General features: G+C 39.5%; 1 protein-coding gene across 7 annotated transcripts in view; it reads left to right on the top strand.

Moving 5' to 3' along the window:
- LOC308101253 (CD209 antigen-like protein C) overlaps positions 1–15,683 on the top strand; it is a 111,665-nt gene that overhangs the window by 87,894 nt on the left and 8,088 nt on the right. For 2 of the 7 annotated variants that reach the window (XM_080450658.1, XM_080450655.1), the window contains 3 exons: positions 485–535; positions 646–779; positions 3,126–3,232. The exons of 2 other annotated variants lie outside the window; for them this stretch is intronic. In XM_080450658.1, the coding sequence (XP_080306784.1) occupies positions 485–535; positions 646–779; positions 3,126–3,232 (292 nt within the window). Of the gene's footprint in view, positions 1–484; positions 536–645; positions 780–3,125; positions 3,233–6,796; positions 7,327–15,683 lie in introns of those variants that run through there. 3 more of the 7 variants (XM_080450659.1, XM_080450654.1, XM_080450656.1) reach the window with 2 other exon arrangements.

The raw sequence follows: 15,683 nt of genomic DNA, 5'->3' as shown, positions 1-15,683 counted from the left end.
AATATGCATAAGTAATCAACATATAGAAAACAAAGCACAATATAATACAGTCAAGTCAGTACAGAACAAAGTGTTACATTGGTCATGAACACATGGAGGAGTGAATGCTGTAGACTCAGTGACAGTGAGGACTGTGGACTGAGTCAGGGCTTTTATAGAGACACACCCAGACTGACATCAATGAGTCAATTGGTGATGACAGACACCTGTCTGTCATTGACAATGATGAGTGAACTGTCTATCAGAGGCTGCCATTAGACAGCATTCACCATATTCACGCAACGGCCATTTTGCTATTAAGTTAATTAAATAATGCCACCCCGGGCATTTCTTCACAACCTGCAAATATGATGTGAGAACAAAATGGCTGCTGTGTGAATATAGTCAATAGAGGACATTCTCAACACTAACAATTGACTTGCTGCAGTAGGTGATTTATTTTTTTAATTAGTGGATCTCCCATTTCTATATTGTTTCCATACAGATCAGCTACAGACCAGTTTTGACCAAGATTGCCTGAAAAAGAAGCGCTGTGGTGAGTGAGACATCACTGTGTTTCTTCATTGTTATATCATGTTCATCATTCTGTCATTAATCTGAGCAAATGAAAAAAAAAAGAGGCTAATATTATTGTTTTATTTTTAGAACAAGATGGATTTACATTTGCTGATGGTCTGTGTTATTACATCTCTACTGAGGAGAAAACCTGGGATGAGAGCAGAAAGTGGTGTAGAGACAGACAATCTGACCTGATTGTCATAAAGAGCCAAGACAAACAGGTACATGATTTGTGTGTGTGTGTGTGTGTGTGTGTGTGTGTGTGAGAGATGAGAGATGAGAAATACTTTATTATCCCCAAAGGGAAATTGTGGTGTCACAGCAGCACAGTGTAACAATAAATAGTAAGCAACAGACAAACAAAAACACAACGAGACAGATGGACACAACATAGACCAGGGTCGACAAAATGCATTTAGGGAGAGTTCTTAAAGGGATAGTTCACCCCCAAAATAACTTTTTTTCTATTGATTACTGACCATCTGGAGCCTTGAATTCATTGATATTTTTTTGTTTTTGTCACATTCCTAAGCCAATAATTTGATTATAATAAATGTGTCCCCATTGATTCCGGTAGGAGACACAAATGCATTTGTGTCTCCTACCGGAATCAATGGGGCTAAATTTATTATAATCGAATAATAAAGGAAGGAATGCGACAAAAACAAAAAAGAATCCATGGATTCAAGGCTTCATAGGGTGTGCAATTGATAGAAAATAAGTCATTTTTTGGGTGAACTCCTCCTTTAAGCATTGTAGAGTCTGATGGCAGTTGGCATGAATGAGAGTCTGTACCGCTCAGTGTGCATGTTCGGGGGGAGAGTGAGCCTCTGGCTGAAGGTGCTCACCCTATCCTGCAGCTCGCCATAGAGTGGATGGGAGGGGTTAGCCAGGATGGAATTTAGTTTGTCCCTAATCCTCCTCTCTGCGACCGACTGCAGCCCTTCCATGCGGAGGCCAACCACAGAGCTGGCCTTCTTGATGATTTTGTTGAGCCTGTTTAGCTCCCTAGCCTTGATGCCCCCACCCCAGCATACCACTGCATAAAATAAAATGCTGGCTACAACAGATTTATAAAACATATACAATAGCCTACTACACACATTGAAGGACTTGAGCCTCCTCAGGAGGTACAGTCTGCTCTGTCCCTTTTTGTAGACAGCATCTGTGTTGTTCTTCCAGTCCAGATCCTTGTTCAGGTGGACGCCCAGGAATGTGTAGGAGTCCACGATCTCCACCTCTTCCCCCTGGATGGTGATGGGTACTGGGGTCCTCCTCTTGCTCCGTCTGGCGTCGATCACCAGCTCTTTTGTCTTCTTTGTGTTCAGCAGAAGGTGGTTATGTTCAGCCCATTTGGTGAAGTTCTCCACCACACCTCTGTATTCCTCATCATTGTCCTCAGTGATGCAACCCACAATAGAGGAGTCATCTGAGAACTTCTGGAGATGGCATGTTCTAGATCTGAAGCTGAAATCAGAAGTGTAGATGGTAAACAGAAAGGGTGACAGCACTGTTCCCTGAGGAACTCCGGTGCTACCCATTTCCACCCGGGACTGGCAGCCTTGTAGCCGGACATATTGTGGCCTCAGGGTGAGATAGTTTGTAATCCAGGCCACCATTTTGTGGTCCACCTGCATGGATGTAAGCTTCTCAGCAAGCAGGGGAGGCTGGATGGTGTTAAACGCACTGGAGAAGTCGAAGAACATGATCCTCACCGTGCTCCCCTTCTTCTCCATGTGAGAGTACGCCTTCTGCAGCATGCAGATGATGGCATCCTCCACTCCAACCTTGGCACGGTAAGCGAACTGTAGAGGGTCCAGGGAGTCACTCACCAGAGGCCGTAGGTGCTGCAGAATTAGTCTCTCGAAGGTCTTCATGACGTGAGAGGTCAGTACCACTGGCCTGTAGTCATTCAGAGTACTAGGCCGCACTCCTTTAGGTACTGGAACAATGCAGGATGTTTTCCACCGCTCCGGCACCTTCCTCAGTCTCAGCGAGAGGTTGAAGAGATGCTCGAACACAGGTGCCAGCTGTTCTGCACACGCCCTCAGCACCCTAGGACTGATGCCGTCCGGCCCTGCAGACTTGCCCTGGTGTAACCTCTCCAGTTCCTTCTTCACCTGCTCAGAGGTCACAGTCAGTCCTGCATGGTGGGGAGGAGACAAGGGGGGGGTGGCAGAGGGGGGAGAGGGGGGGGGTGGCAGCATGTGTTGTGCTGGGGTATGAGCTGGAGGGCTAAGGGGGGGGGTTTGCCTGGGGCCCATTTATATCAAACCTATTGAAAAACAGATTGAACTCATTGGCTTTATCCAGGTTGCCCTCCACTGATCGGCCGTGTGTGTGTGTGTGTGTGTGTGTGTGTGTGTGTGTGTGTGTGTGTGTGTGTGTGTGTGTGTGTGTGTGTGTGTGTGTGTGTGTGTGTGTGTGTGTGTGTGTGTGTGTGTGTGTGTGTGTGTGTGTGTGTGCGTGCGTGCGTGCGTGCGTGCGTGCACCCATTAGTGCTCTTTGTGGAGACACACATCTATTGTACAGTTTGTACATCAGTAACCAGCAGTTTTTCTGTTCAGGACCTTGTTGCCAGTTTCAACAAGTGGAGGGTATGGCTGGGTTTGACGGACAAAGTCACCGAAGGATCTTTCCAGTGGGTAGATGGAACACCACTGACCACACCAACGTAAGACTATGATCATCTTCATTTTACCTTCATTCTAATAAATGGTATTAAATGTTATCATAAAATACAAATCTGCTACACTTTCACAAATACATCTCATATCTACTTCACTATCCAGTTAATGTGCATCTAATATCTAATATCTGGTTCTCAAAGGGTGTGTCGAAGCACACTGATGTGTTATGAGCAGTGTAGGGCAGTGACACGTTACATATTAATATATTACTGTAATTGTATTACTTTCCCCAGTAACGAGTATTGTAATTTTAATATTATTACATTACTGATCCAAGTAACCTTGCGTTACCACGGCCGGATTAACCCTTTGTGGTGCCCGGGGCTAAAACCTGTTGGTGCACCCGAAACGGGTCGTGATGAATTGAGTACAATGGGCCACAATGGAAACAAGCCCCCTGGGCTTTTACATGTTATCCTTTTAACATAACCTTTGTTAATACATCATTCAATCAATCAATCAATGACGCATCCTATGTGCAGGTCCTTGGATATAATATATCCCCAGACCTGCACATAGGCTGCGCCATTGTTTGATAGACCAATGACACAGACCATATTATGGTCTGGGTCAGGTCAGTGTGTGGCTCAAACATGAAGCCAGTGCCAGGCATTCATAGTACACACACACACACACACACACACACACACACACACACACACACACACACACACACACACACACACACACACACACACACACACACACACACACACACACACACACACACACACACACACACACACACACACACACACACAAGAACACTTTCAACATTTGGAAGTATCGTCATTATTTTGAGTGTATTTCAGTCAAAGATATTGGTATCTGTACCTATATATATGATATATATATATATATATAGGTACATAATATATAAGTATATAGGTATATCATATATAACCTATATATATATATATGTATATATATATGTATATATATATATATATATATATATATATATATATATATATATATATATATATATATATATATATATATATATATATATATAGGTTGTTACATAGTGTTTAGTGCTGCTTTTAGGAAGTTTTTGCTTCCTCCTTTAATGATTATTCATTCTTAGCTGTCTGGCAGAAACCTTGTATTTCCATATTTTTACTTTTTATATTTCTTTGTAAATGCATGCCCTACTTCATTATACAAGAGTGTCGCACAAAATAAGTGAAAATAGCAGATTTACAAGCCCACAGCGCATCGCGATGCATTGTGGGCTTGTAGATTGGTTATTTTCACCATTTTAAAATGTTTTTAAAATAACAATGAAAAAGGAATTGTTTTGAACGCCTGGGTTTCAACCCGACAGCAACGGTATGAAATATGAAGAAAAACAGTAAAAGTAATAAGTAATATAATATGTAAGTATATATAATATAAAGGCCAACACACACATATATTTCAAAGCCATAATGTTTCATAAATCGAGAGGTTGTTATTTAAAGTAGGCTAAGCATGTGTTTACTTGAAGACGCTGTTTAAACGCTATGAGGTGTTTCCTACCAGACTCTGTCCTCCTTGCTCTGTCATCAGACACTGGGAGTATTTCTGCATAAAATGGTAGCCTGTATTGAAAGCAGGCTATTATAATCCATAACCTGTTAGTTGGAAGCTGATCGCAAACAGTCAACGTTTTATGTCTTGTCATTGTCGTCACCCGCCATATAATACTTATCATATTAATATAGTAAGTGAATCCATAAAGTCTAATGATGGTGTCATTGCCAATCAAGCTCACAGCGCGTCACATCGCGTCATTTAATTTAATGACAGACGTCAGGGCCGGACTGGGACCAAAATTCAGCCCTGGCATTTTGGTCCGAACCGGCCTACCACCCCCCGGGCCGTTTTCTCAACGGGGGGGGGAGTGGGGGGGGGGTTTGTCAAGCCCTGCACATGAACTCTGCAGCCGCACTGAGGCCCCTGCTGGAAAGCATCCCAGCCCAAACATTAACGTAACTAATAATTGGGCCGCGCGACCCGGAAATGACCCTAATAATCCTAAAACAAGAGCGAAAATATTTTTCAACCAAAAAAATAAATTAAAAAAACGTTTTTTTTTTTTTTTCTTTTTTTGTGACCCACTGGCCCAGCGGCCCACTGGCCCAGCGGCCCAGCGGCCCACCGAATGCCCGGTACGCCAAATGGCCAGTCCGCCGCTGACAGACGTATGTGTGATATAGTCAGGGGTGTATTGGTGATAATAACTGACTTCATGTTAACATCCCTACGACATGTAAATGTGTAGCTTTCTTAAAATGAATAGGCTATACATACTGTAATATAGGGTAATAAGCTAAGGTACAGTAGATCTTTATTATAAATGTGAACTAGATGATTAAATCATCTACTAATTATATGCAGTTAACAAACAACTGGTAGCCCAACAACTGTTAAACTGATCTGCTGCTTTTCAGAACATGATGTCACTGCTCAGATTATTATGTTTTGAAGTTATTAAATACAAAATGAATGAAATAACTCACATATCGTCCTGCAGCTCTAGTGCAGTGGGTTTCAACCCTTTTCATATCAAGGTCCATTATTTATTGGGCATTTGAGCCACGGAACCACCGTTTGATGACATTTAGACTCTCAGACCCAAGACTTAGAATATTGTGTTATCGTTGGATAAGATTTTGTCCACAATTCCATCCATTCTGTATTGATGTTGGTTCCATAGGAGAGATAACAGGCAAATGTTGATCAAAATAATAATTCTCCTACATTCTCTAATTGTGTTACTTCTTGTACATTAAGTAATACAGATGTTTAACAATAATTTAACTCTTGAGAGCGTAACATTTTACACTCTCAAGAGTTAAAGATCTATAAGGGTCCATTTGGTTACCAACTCTCCATCATTTAGCTGGGGACCACCTGGAACCCTCTCAAGGACCACTGGTGGTCCCTGGACCACTGGTTGAGAACCACTGCTCTAGTGCATCAGCAGTCCCAACAGTGCCATCTACTGGCTTGAACTAGTCAAGACACAGAAAAACTCCTGCAGCCATAGAGTTAAAAATAAGGCAACAGCACGATGCTTCCTGTAGGCGCTTTGCGCATCAATACTGCGCCTCTTCATACCAACTAATAACTTATTGATACCTCTTCATACCAACTAATAACTTATATAATTACTATTAAGTAACTAGCAATGTATTACTGGTCCTGAGTAATTATAACCAACACTCATGAGATCCAGGTGAACCTTCGGATTTTGTGGCAACCACTCATTATTAGTGAAATATATACAAATAGGCTAATTGTATATATTTTCTATATCAGTACTTTGTGTGCACTCATTTCTACAGCCTTAAATACATATTAAATACATATTACAAAGCGGCAAAATAAGCCGATCTACAAGCATGCATCATGTTGTGAGCTTATAGATCGGCTAATTTAGCAACGAATACGTTTGAAAACCACTGAATATAAAATGAGATGATGATTAAAAAACAAATGATTTAGAGTGAAAAACCATCCTTGTAAAAGTTTTGTATTAATTATATGTTCTACTTCTACAGGTACTGGCAGCTTCGTGAGCCTAATAACAGCACACCAGAAGAAGACTGTGTTGAGTATTATGATGGGTCTCTGCCTGCCTTTCCTAACGGAGGATGGAACGACATAGCATGTTCTAGCCATACCAACTACTGGATCTGTGAAAGAGCTCTGTGCTGAAACCATCATGTTCACCATGTATCAGTTAGCTGGTGTGTTGGTACAATGTATCAGTTAGCTGGTGTGTTGGTACAATGTATCAGTTAGCTCAGGCTTGTCAAACTCGCGGCCCTGCGGGCGTTTTGCGGCCCGCGGAAAGGTCCATAGCGGCCCGCGAAATACTTTTAAAAATAGTAAATTGACACTACATCTAACAGACATAGAGTCGCAGTTTGCATTGCTGTGCTTCCAAGCAGCTCGCCCCTCCCTCACTCGCTGCAACTTGGCTGAGTACCTCTGATGGCCAAGGCATTGTCTCCGCAGCTGTGGAATGTTCTGGCTGATTGGCTCGTTAACAGTCTATTCAACTAGTCGAGTAGTAATGGCTATATTCTTTGATCCTCACACCCAGCCCAGAGTCAGCCCAGCACGGACATGTATTTTCTCTCTCTCTCTCTCTCTCTCTCTCTCTCTCTCTCTCTCTCTCTCTCTCTCTCTCTCTCTCTCTCTCTCTCTCTCTCTCTCTCTCTCTCTCTCTCTCTCTCTCTCTCTCTCTCTCTCTCTCTCTCTCTCTCTCTCTCTCTCTCTCTCTCGAAATCCTCAGTATTAATTGAACTCGTATTTAAATTGAAAGCGTATTTAACATTCGATCTGGGAAAGCATCTGTGTCATTTTAAGATTTATTTGGCTATTCAAAAATAGCAGATATACAAGCTCATAGTGCGGCACTGAGTGCCACACTATGAGCTTGCAGATCTGCTATTTTTGTAAATGTAAATAATTAAAGTAGCTAATCTTCATAAAACATTTTTTAAAGTGATATACTGTAGTTATAGCAGTGACTGAGATGTAGTGGAGTAGAAAGTTCTGGAAATTGGAAATACTCTAGTAAAGTCTTTACTTAGGTACAGTACTTGAGTAAATGTAATTAGTTACTTTACACCACTGTTCTATAAATGTAACTATTTAACCACCCACACACATTACCAGGTATTGTTTAACTTCAAATGATTCTACTTAAAATGGTTTATAATAATAATTATAATAATAATAATAATAATAATAATAATAATAATTAGTATTATTATTATTATTATTATTATTATTATTGTTACAAATTGCATTGTTTGTTTTCTGAGACAAGACAACAGATTGAAAAACAATGCTGTATAACTGAATGCGTGTGAGCGCGCATGTGCGTCCTCAACTGGTTCCTGCCCACCTCAAGTCACCATTTGACCAATCTTGCCCGGACACCAAAATGAGTTTGACACCCCTGAGTTAGCTGGTGTGTTGGTACAATGTATCAGTTAGCTGGTGTGTTGGTACAATGTATCAGTTAGCTGGTGTGTTGGTACAGCTACATGATGGCTGTTTTTTACATGTGGTAGTTTGTGTGTTTGCTTTGCTTTTTGTCTGCCTTGCAGTTCTACCCAATATGCACTGTAGACATTACAGTATATCACAATTTATATTCATATTTTCATTATTTAGTTAAAGGGGAGCCTATTAGAATGTTAATAACATTAATCTGCTATCTGTTCCATTTAATACCATGTTTCATGTAGATTAATATAATGTTTTTTCTGTTATTCTTAAAACAGTGCAAGAGAAGTTATGCATCTAATTCTCACCAGTATTATGCATTTTATTTCATTTTATTTGCCATTTAACTTTCTTATTGATTGATTATGTGCTTTACATAACCACTTGGAAAATAGCAGATCTACAAGCTCATGGTAATGTGTTGTGAGGTTGTAGATCTGCTACAGGACCACAATGAAAACAAGCAAAGACTTTTGTTTAAAATTGTAAAATCATACCCCTGTACTATTTGCAAACTGTTAATAAAGTATTCAATAAATCAAATGCTATTTTTTTGGTTAAGATGTTCCTCTTAATCATGTTTTCTACTTCTAATATCTTTTTATTTAAAGCACTAGCTACCTGTTTTGTATTACAGGTAATATATAAAGTTGTACAAGTTGCATTATTAGTATTATTATCATCATCATCCTTATTATTGTTATGTCTGTAAAGCATTATAAACACATTCATGAGACAACACTCTCATACAGTATGTTTATATAGTCAAGTAATATTGTCACTTGACCTCCCACTAATTGCAACAAAAACAAACTGAACTGATTTTGTGTCCTAAATATTATGTCCTGAATGAGAGGAAAAAAGTCGCAAGGAATTGCATGTAGGGAAATTATTTTACTTCAAAATGGCCACCATCCACACTATTATTACATATACAATTATATAACTTGAAAACCGAACACTGTATGAAGTTGACATTTGTCAGGTGTGTTGCTGGGGACCCAGGGAAACGCAGTATCAAGTTTGAACTTGTTTGGATGAGCGGATCTTTAGAAAGCTTTTGATTAAGTGGCCCATTAAAAACAGGCATATTAAGTATAGGCATTGTATGGATAATAAGGGGTTAACCTAGGACAAATTGCAACAGAAACTCTTTCAACTTTTTTTGTTTCATAAATATGTTAGTTATAACATATCAAAAGTCCTAAGAAATCCCAGTGGTGGAACATATTGAAAAATGCTTAAATAGGTGATGTGCTGATGTCACAATTTCCCATTGACGAAGATTTAAGCATGTGTCCTTGTCTAATTTCCACATAAAAGGTTCAATACTGTCCACTATCAACCGAAACTGTGTTGGATGCATTACAGTGTTTGTTAAAAAAAAAGAAGAAGAAACTAATCTTAACCCTTCAAGTGCCATTTCTGTATTTTATGCATTATGCATTTGTATGCACTCGGTTTTCATGTTCATTTCATATACATTCTTATGTGAAGCACTGCGCATGTGATTTTGTTCTCTGTTGTGAAGATGGTATGCCGCCGACACTGTCTTGCCAATGCTGAGCTACAAACGCCACCTGCGGAGGTAGGCTACCATGGTGCCCATGTCTTGGTTGAGACCGTCTTCCATCACCTTCAATTATAATTAAACCTATTTGATCCCGTGGGAGAAATTAAGTGTTCAGTGTATTGCACAGGTCATCGGGACACATCAACAACTTGGCAGGGCCGGGAATCGAACTTGAGACCTTCTGCTTCTGAGGCTGGCTCTCTACCCATTCAGCTATGGCCATCCAGTTGGTCTTTGCTTCCATGTTAGTCATCTCAGCATGATGGCTAGGTCGTCCATATTTATAAAACCCAATTTTTTTATGTTGTAAATGGTAAACGGTAAATGGTGCATTTGTATAGCGCTTTTATCCAAAACGCTTTACATAGATTGTGCATTACATTCACCCATTCATACACCGATGGCGGAGGAAACCATGCAAGGCACCAACCTGCTCATCGGGAGCAATGAGGGGTTCAGCGTCTTGCTCAAGGACATGACACTAACTCTGGGGTAGCCCCCCAGCCCGGGATCGAACTGGGAACCTTGCGGTTTCCAGTTCACTCTACCCCGGCCACTCTACCCCTGAGCCACTGCCACCCCATGTTGTATCTGGTAGGTCATAGATGTAGATGTTAAACAGCATTGAGGAGAGAACACACTCTTACGGAATACCATTCCTCAGTCATCTGAGCCAGCGGTGCTGGCCATTACTGGTCTGTAGAGTGAAGCTGCGGTTTGACAGCATCTCCATGATGAAGTTCACCATATTTCGATCAGGGATTGTCCTCCGAAACTTCAGGTGGAATTCACAGTGCCAGACAGTGCCAGACTATTTTCAGGTTTAGTAATAAAATAAAAATAAAAAAAGTTCTGATTTCTAAAACTTTTTTAATTCACTTCATAATAATAATATTAATAATAATAACAATAATAAAAATAATAACTTTATTTCACTTTCATACAGAAAATGCAGCTTAAAGTGCTTCACATACAAATTTATACGAAATGAACATTAGTTCATAACAATGCATAAAATGCAGCAATAGCACTCGAAGGGTTAAGGCTTTTTTTCTTTTTCTTTTTACAAGTGCTGTACTGCATCCAACAGTTTCTGGTTGATAGTGGGCAGTATTGAACCTTTTTTGTGGAAATTAGACAAGAAAACATGCTCAAATCCTTTTTTAACAATTGTGATCACCTATTTAAGCATTTTGTAATGTGATATTGTGCGCGCATAATTTAATTGAGTTGTTTGATCAGTACTTGATCAGTTGTGTGATTATGTGATCATAATAAATTCTTGTCACTGATATTCTGTATCTTTGTTTTGCTACAAGGAACAAATACAGCATAGTCAAATCTAGCAGAAAGGGCCAAAAAGCGTTATACTTACAGGTCATTTTCAAAACTTTCCCTTCATACGATTCCTTGCGACTTTTTTTCTGTGATTCAGGACATATTGAGGATACAAAATCAGCTGAGTTTGGTTTTGTTGCAATTAGTGGGAGGTTGACCCCCATTTTTGCTTAAAATGCCTGGACTAATAATCATGCAAGACATCTTATATCAATTTTTATAAAGTATAGATTGTGGGCATATTGAATATTATACATAAATACTATTCTCAAATTGAATTATTATTATTTCTAACTCAACAGAAGTAACAGAATTACTGTTACTGTAATAGCATTAATCTCTCTTATCATGGAGCTATGTTAACAAGCATCTATGTTAACTAGCATCACCTTGTGGAGACTAGATGAAACAAAGCGTCACTATTATGGAAAATATTATATCCAGTCAGGGTGAAGTCAGTGGCGTAACGCAGAATCGCGGGGCCTCCTCGCGGGAGTTTCACGTACATGCAATCAACTTTTTTGTTTTTTTATGCTGTAAAAATATTTGTACCAGCGCAGGCGGGGCCCCCCCTGCTGGGGCCCCCCCGCACCGCATCACTTGCTACCCCTCCGTTACGCCACTGGGTGAAGTGTAGACCATTTATTAGGAAGATTTCAGCAACAGAGCTCTGGCCTCCATGGCCAGACCTTGGGCCCCGTAGGGCAGAAGCCTCTTGAGCACCCATCTAACACAGTTCTTATAGTCCACATTGTACCAAAGATGCTATTCTAAATGGTCATATAAGGTATGTACTAAAGATAAGAGCGACACAAACATAGGCACACAAATACAAATAGCAATAGCAATAGTATCACAGGACAAATGATATGCTGACACAGTGCACAATGTGAAAATAGACCTTTGTATCAGTTGTTGAATGACAGGAACAGAAGCTGTGAAAAGATCCCTGCTGTGTGGCTACAATTCTAAGGCCCAAATGGAGATAGATACATAAATGATTTAGACCAGGTTGGCATTCTAAAATATCCATTACATCACCTTCCTAAACTAAGTAATTTTTTGAGAAAAAAAAAAACATTTTATATATATATATATATATATATTTTTTTTTGCATAAGTCAGCTCCTCATGACACTGGCCACCTCTGGTAAAATCACCTATCTCCTAAATGAAAAAGATCATGCTGTTCCCTCCCCTTTTAGTGTAATGGCATAACTCCCTACTAGGCCAAAATAGGCCATTTGTTCGGCCTAAGTCACATGACAAAAAAAATTGCCTAAGTCTGGAGTAAATCATTAAATCATTTGGCCTAAGTCAGGTTTAATCCTATTTAAATCTCTTATGTACATAGCTGACATACAGTGTTATTTTTATGTTAAGTCATAATTTGTTATAAACGTTTTGGTTAACATGAAGAAATATACAGATTTGTTTTGGATTTTATTTTTTTACTTAGGCCATCAGTTTAGGAAGGTGATGAAAGGTTAAAAGGTTTATTCAAACATCATCATAGTCAGAGGCATCATTTGCGTGTCTTAATCTGTTAAGACTGGGGCATCTGTGTGTCATTTTCAGTTTTCTTTGGCTATTCAAAAATAGCAGATCTACAAGCTCAAAGCGCGGCACCGAGTGCCATAATGTGCCATAATACATTAATGATGACGCTCACATTTGACATGTAGTTACTGTGGTTAGCCTTTAGATGGCAGTATAGCCCATCAAAAATAATGGATTATTCTGTTTCTGACCCATGCATCCCTATAGCACCTGAACAGTTGCATTTTCAGCAGTGGTGTAAAGTAACTAAGTACATTTACTCAAGTACTGTACTTAAGTACAATTTTGAGGTACTTTTGCTTTACTGGAGTATTTCTATTTTTCAATACTTCTAGTTTTACTTCTACTCCACTAGATCTCAGAGGTAATTATTGTACTTTTACTCCACTACAATTATTTGAAAACTTTAGTTACTAGTTACTTTGTAGATTATGATTATTATTACAAAACAAACATTAACCACTTCAGCCCATATACAGTACATTTTGTCCATTTGAAAATAGCAGATCTACAAGCTCACAATACGTAGCGATGCAACTCATTGGTGGAAAATTGTGTACTTTTTCCACCACTGCTTTTCAGAAAATGTATAATTTAAGTAGTTTTGATATAATTATATAACAGAGTAACTGATATTGTTGCAGATGTTTTGTACATTCTGAAGTTTTTCCCATATCTGTTGCGCTACCTTTAATGACTCTATACCAGACTCCCTCCTTTTTCCCTATCGTTGCTGTCCAAAACAGCTCCTTTTATTATTATTTTAAAAACATTTCAAAATAGTGAAAATAGCAGATCTACAAGCTCACAATGCGACGCAATGCGTTTGGGAGCTTGTAGATCTGCTATTTTCACTGCTTTTGTGTGACACTCTTGTATGGTGAAGTAGGGCATCAATTGACAAAACAGTTGAAATATGGAGATACAAGGTTTCTGCCCGATAGCAATGCTGTATACACCATATCTCTTCACCAGAAACAGCAGATCTACAAGTTTGTGTTCTGAGCTCGAAGATATGCTATTTTCACCAAGAGTCTCTAGGGTCCATGTGTCAAATTTTTTATGTTTTTTTCCAGTTGTGATCTTCTCTGAACACTGAGGATTTTAACAGTGTGAATACATAGAGGTATGATATATATATATATATATATATATATATATGTTATCTTTAACCCTTTGTGTGACAGGCTGGTGAATACGTGTCTAGCAGAGGAACTGAAGGAGATCCATGCCTTTGAACAGAAGACCCTCACTCCTGAACAATGGGAAGAACAGAAGACCCAGTAACACACTCCTGAACAATGGGACAAACAGAAGACCTAGTGACAACAATATCAACATACTGATGTAGACGCACGCACGCACACGCACGCACGCACACACACAATTCAATGGGCTTTATTGGCATGAGAAAACATACGTTTACATTGCCAAAGCAGAAAGCACAATACAACAATACAGAAACACACACACACACACACACACACACACACACACACACACACACACACACACACACACCCTTGCAGTGGAATAGCGTGTGTGTGTATTATGACATTAAGGCGTGCATAACCACATTGTCCTCATATATAAGTTGACAATTCCACGCTATAATGGACCATAATATCTGTATATAAAGATAAAGCCAGGCCAGATATACTGAACCTGAAGAAGAACTACAGCCGTTTATCTGTATATCAGAGATACAACAGTTCAATGTCATGAAACAATAAACAGATTAAAGCATATTATCTATAAGTCACTGTTGTATGTGTCACTAGTGTTTAAGCATTCATTTACAGCAGTGGTTCTCAAACTTTTTCGTGCGAAGGACCCCCAAATTTATATATATTTGGTCGCGGACCCCCATCTGAAAATTATTTATGCCAGGGACCCCCAGAAGATGGGATTTGTTACTGTCTCCAAACAATAGTACAAAAACCAATGGCTCAAATTGGAGACCCCAACATAAAATGGACACCACACAAATTGGCAAAGATTTTAATTGTTTTATTTAACGTCCCACAACAAAAATGAGAATAATGAGGAACAAACATAATGGAAACTAAATGCAAATACTTTACTAAATAAGGACTGAAGTAACTCAAAAGGAGGCCTGGAGATGCCGGTCAAACTAAATAGAATGGAGGGGGGGGGGACCAGGCCACCCCCTATAGATGGGTTTCCGCGCGACGTCATCACAGAGCAGAGTGCGCAATCTGCGCATGCGCGGGGGAGAACGAACCGGAAGCGCCATTCACTCTATTGTTATTTTCGGGATTTAGATAGGCATAATGCTGCTATTATAGGCATAATAGGCATAATGCTGCTATTATATACAAACAGATCCAACTTCCGACAAATCATTTTTATTGAGTAAAGAAGATATTACAAACTGCATCATTTAATCTACTTTCATTAAACCTGGTGAAGACCATTTATTTTAATGAATGTACAATGGCCAGAGCTGCTGCGGGTAATAGCGCCCTCTACAGGCTCATCCCGCCACTGCGCGCGCATCATCCTCTCATGTTTACAAACAGGAAACCCATCTATAGGGACGTTGACCCCCTCCCTACCAAACAAAACCAAGTTCTACTGAACTAAAAACTACACGAAAAGATATAACTACTGGCCGTCTCCAGGCCAAACTAAAGTAAACGAAGTAACATAAATAAAAGGCTTTCTAGCCTAGATAATCAACGGTGTGGGTTCTGAGGTTGTAACTGGGTCTGTGTCTGGAGTGGAACTGAATCTGGCTGGCTTTTATAGGGCATAGCAGTGGCGGCCATTTTCTGGTTCCACTCCAAAATAGTCAATGCATTTTTCCCATTGACATTTCCAAAAATATTATAACAATACAACGTTTGATTCTGTAAAAAAAACGTTTTTGAAAACGGCAAAACATTTATTAAATATAGTATTATCGATAATTAAATATAAAATAATAATAA

This window comes from Gymnoscopelus braueri (assembly GCF_963280865.1).
Source record: "Gymnoscopelus braueri genome assembly, chromosome: 15".
Classification (NCBI taxonomy): Eukaryota; Metazoa; Chordata; class Actinopteri; order Myctophiformes; family Myctophidae; genus Gymnoscopelus; species Gymnoscopelus braueri.
This window is presented reverse-complemented; position numbering and strand designations above follow the sequence as displayed.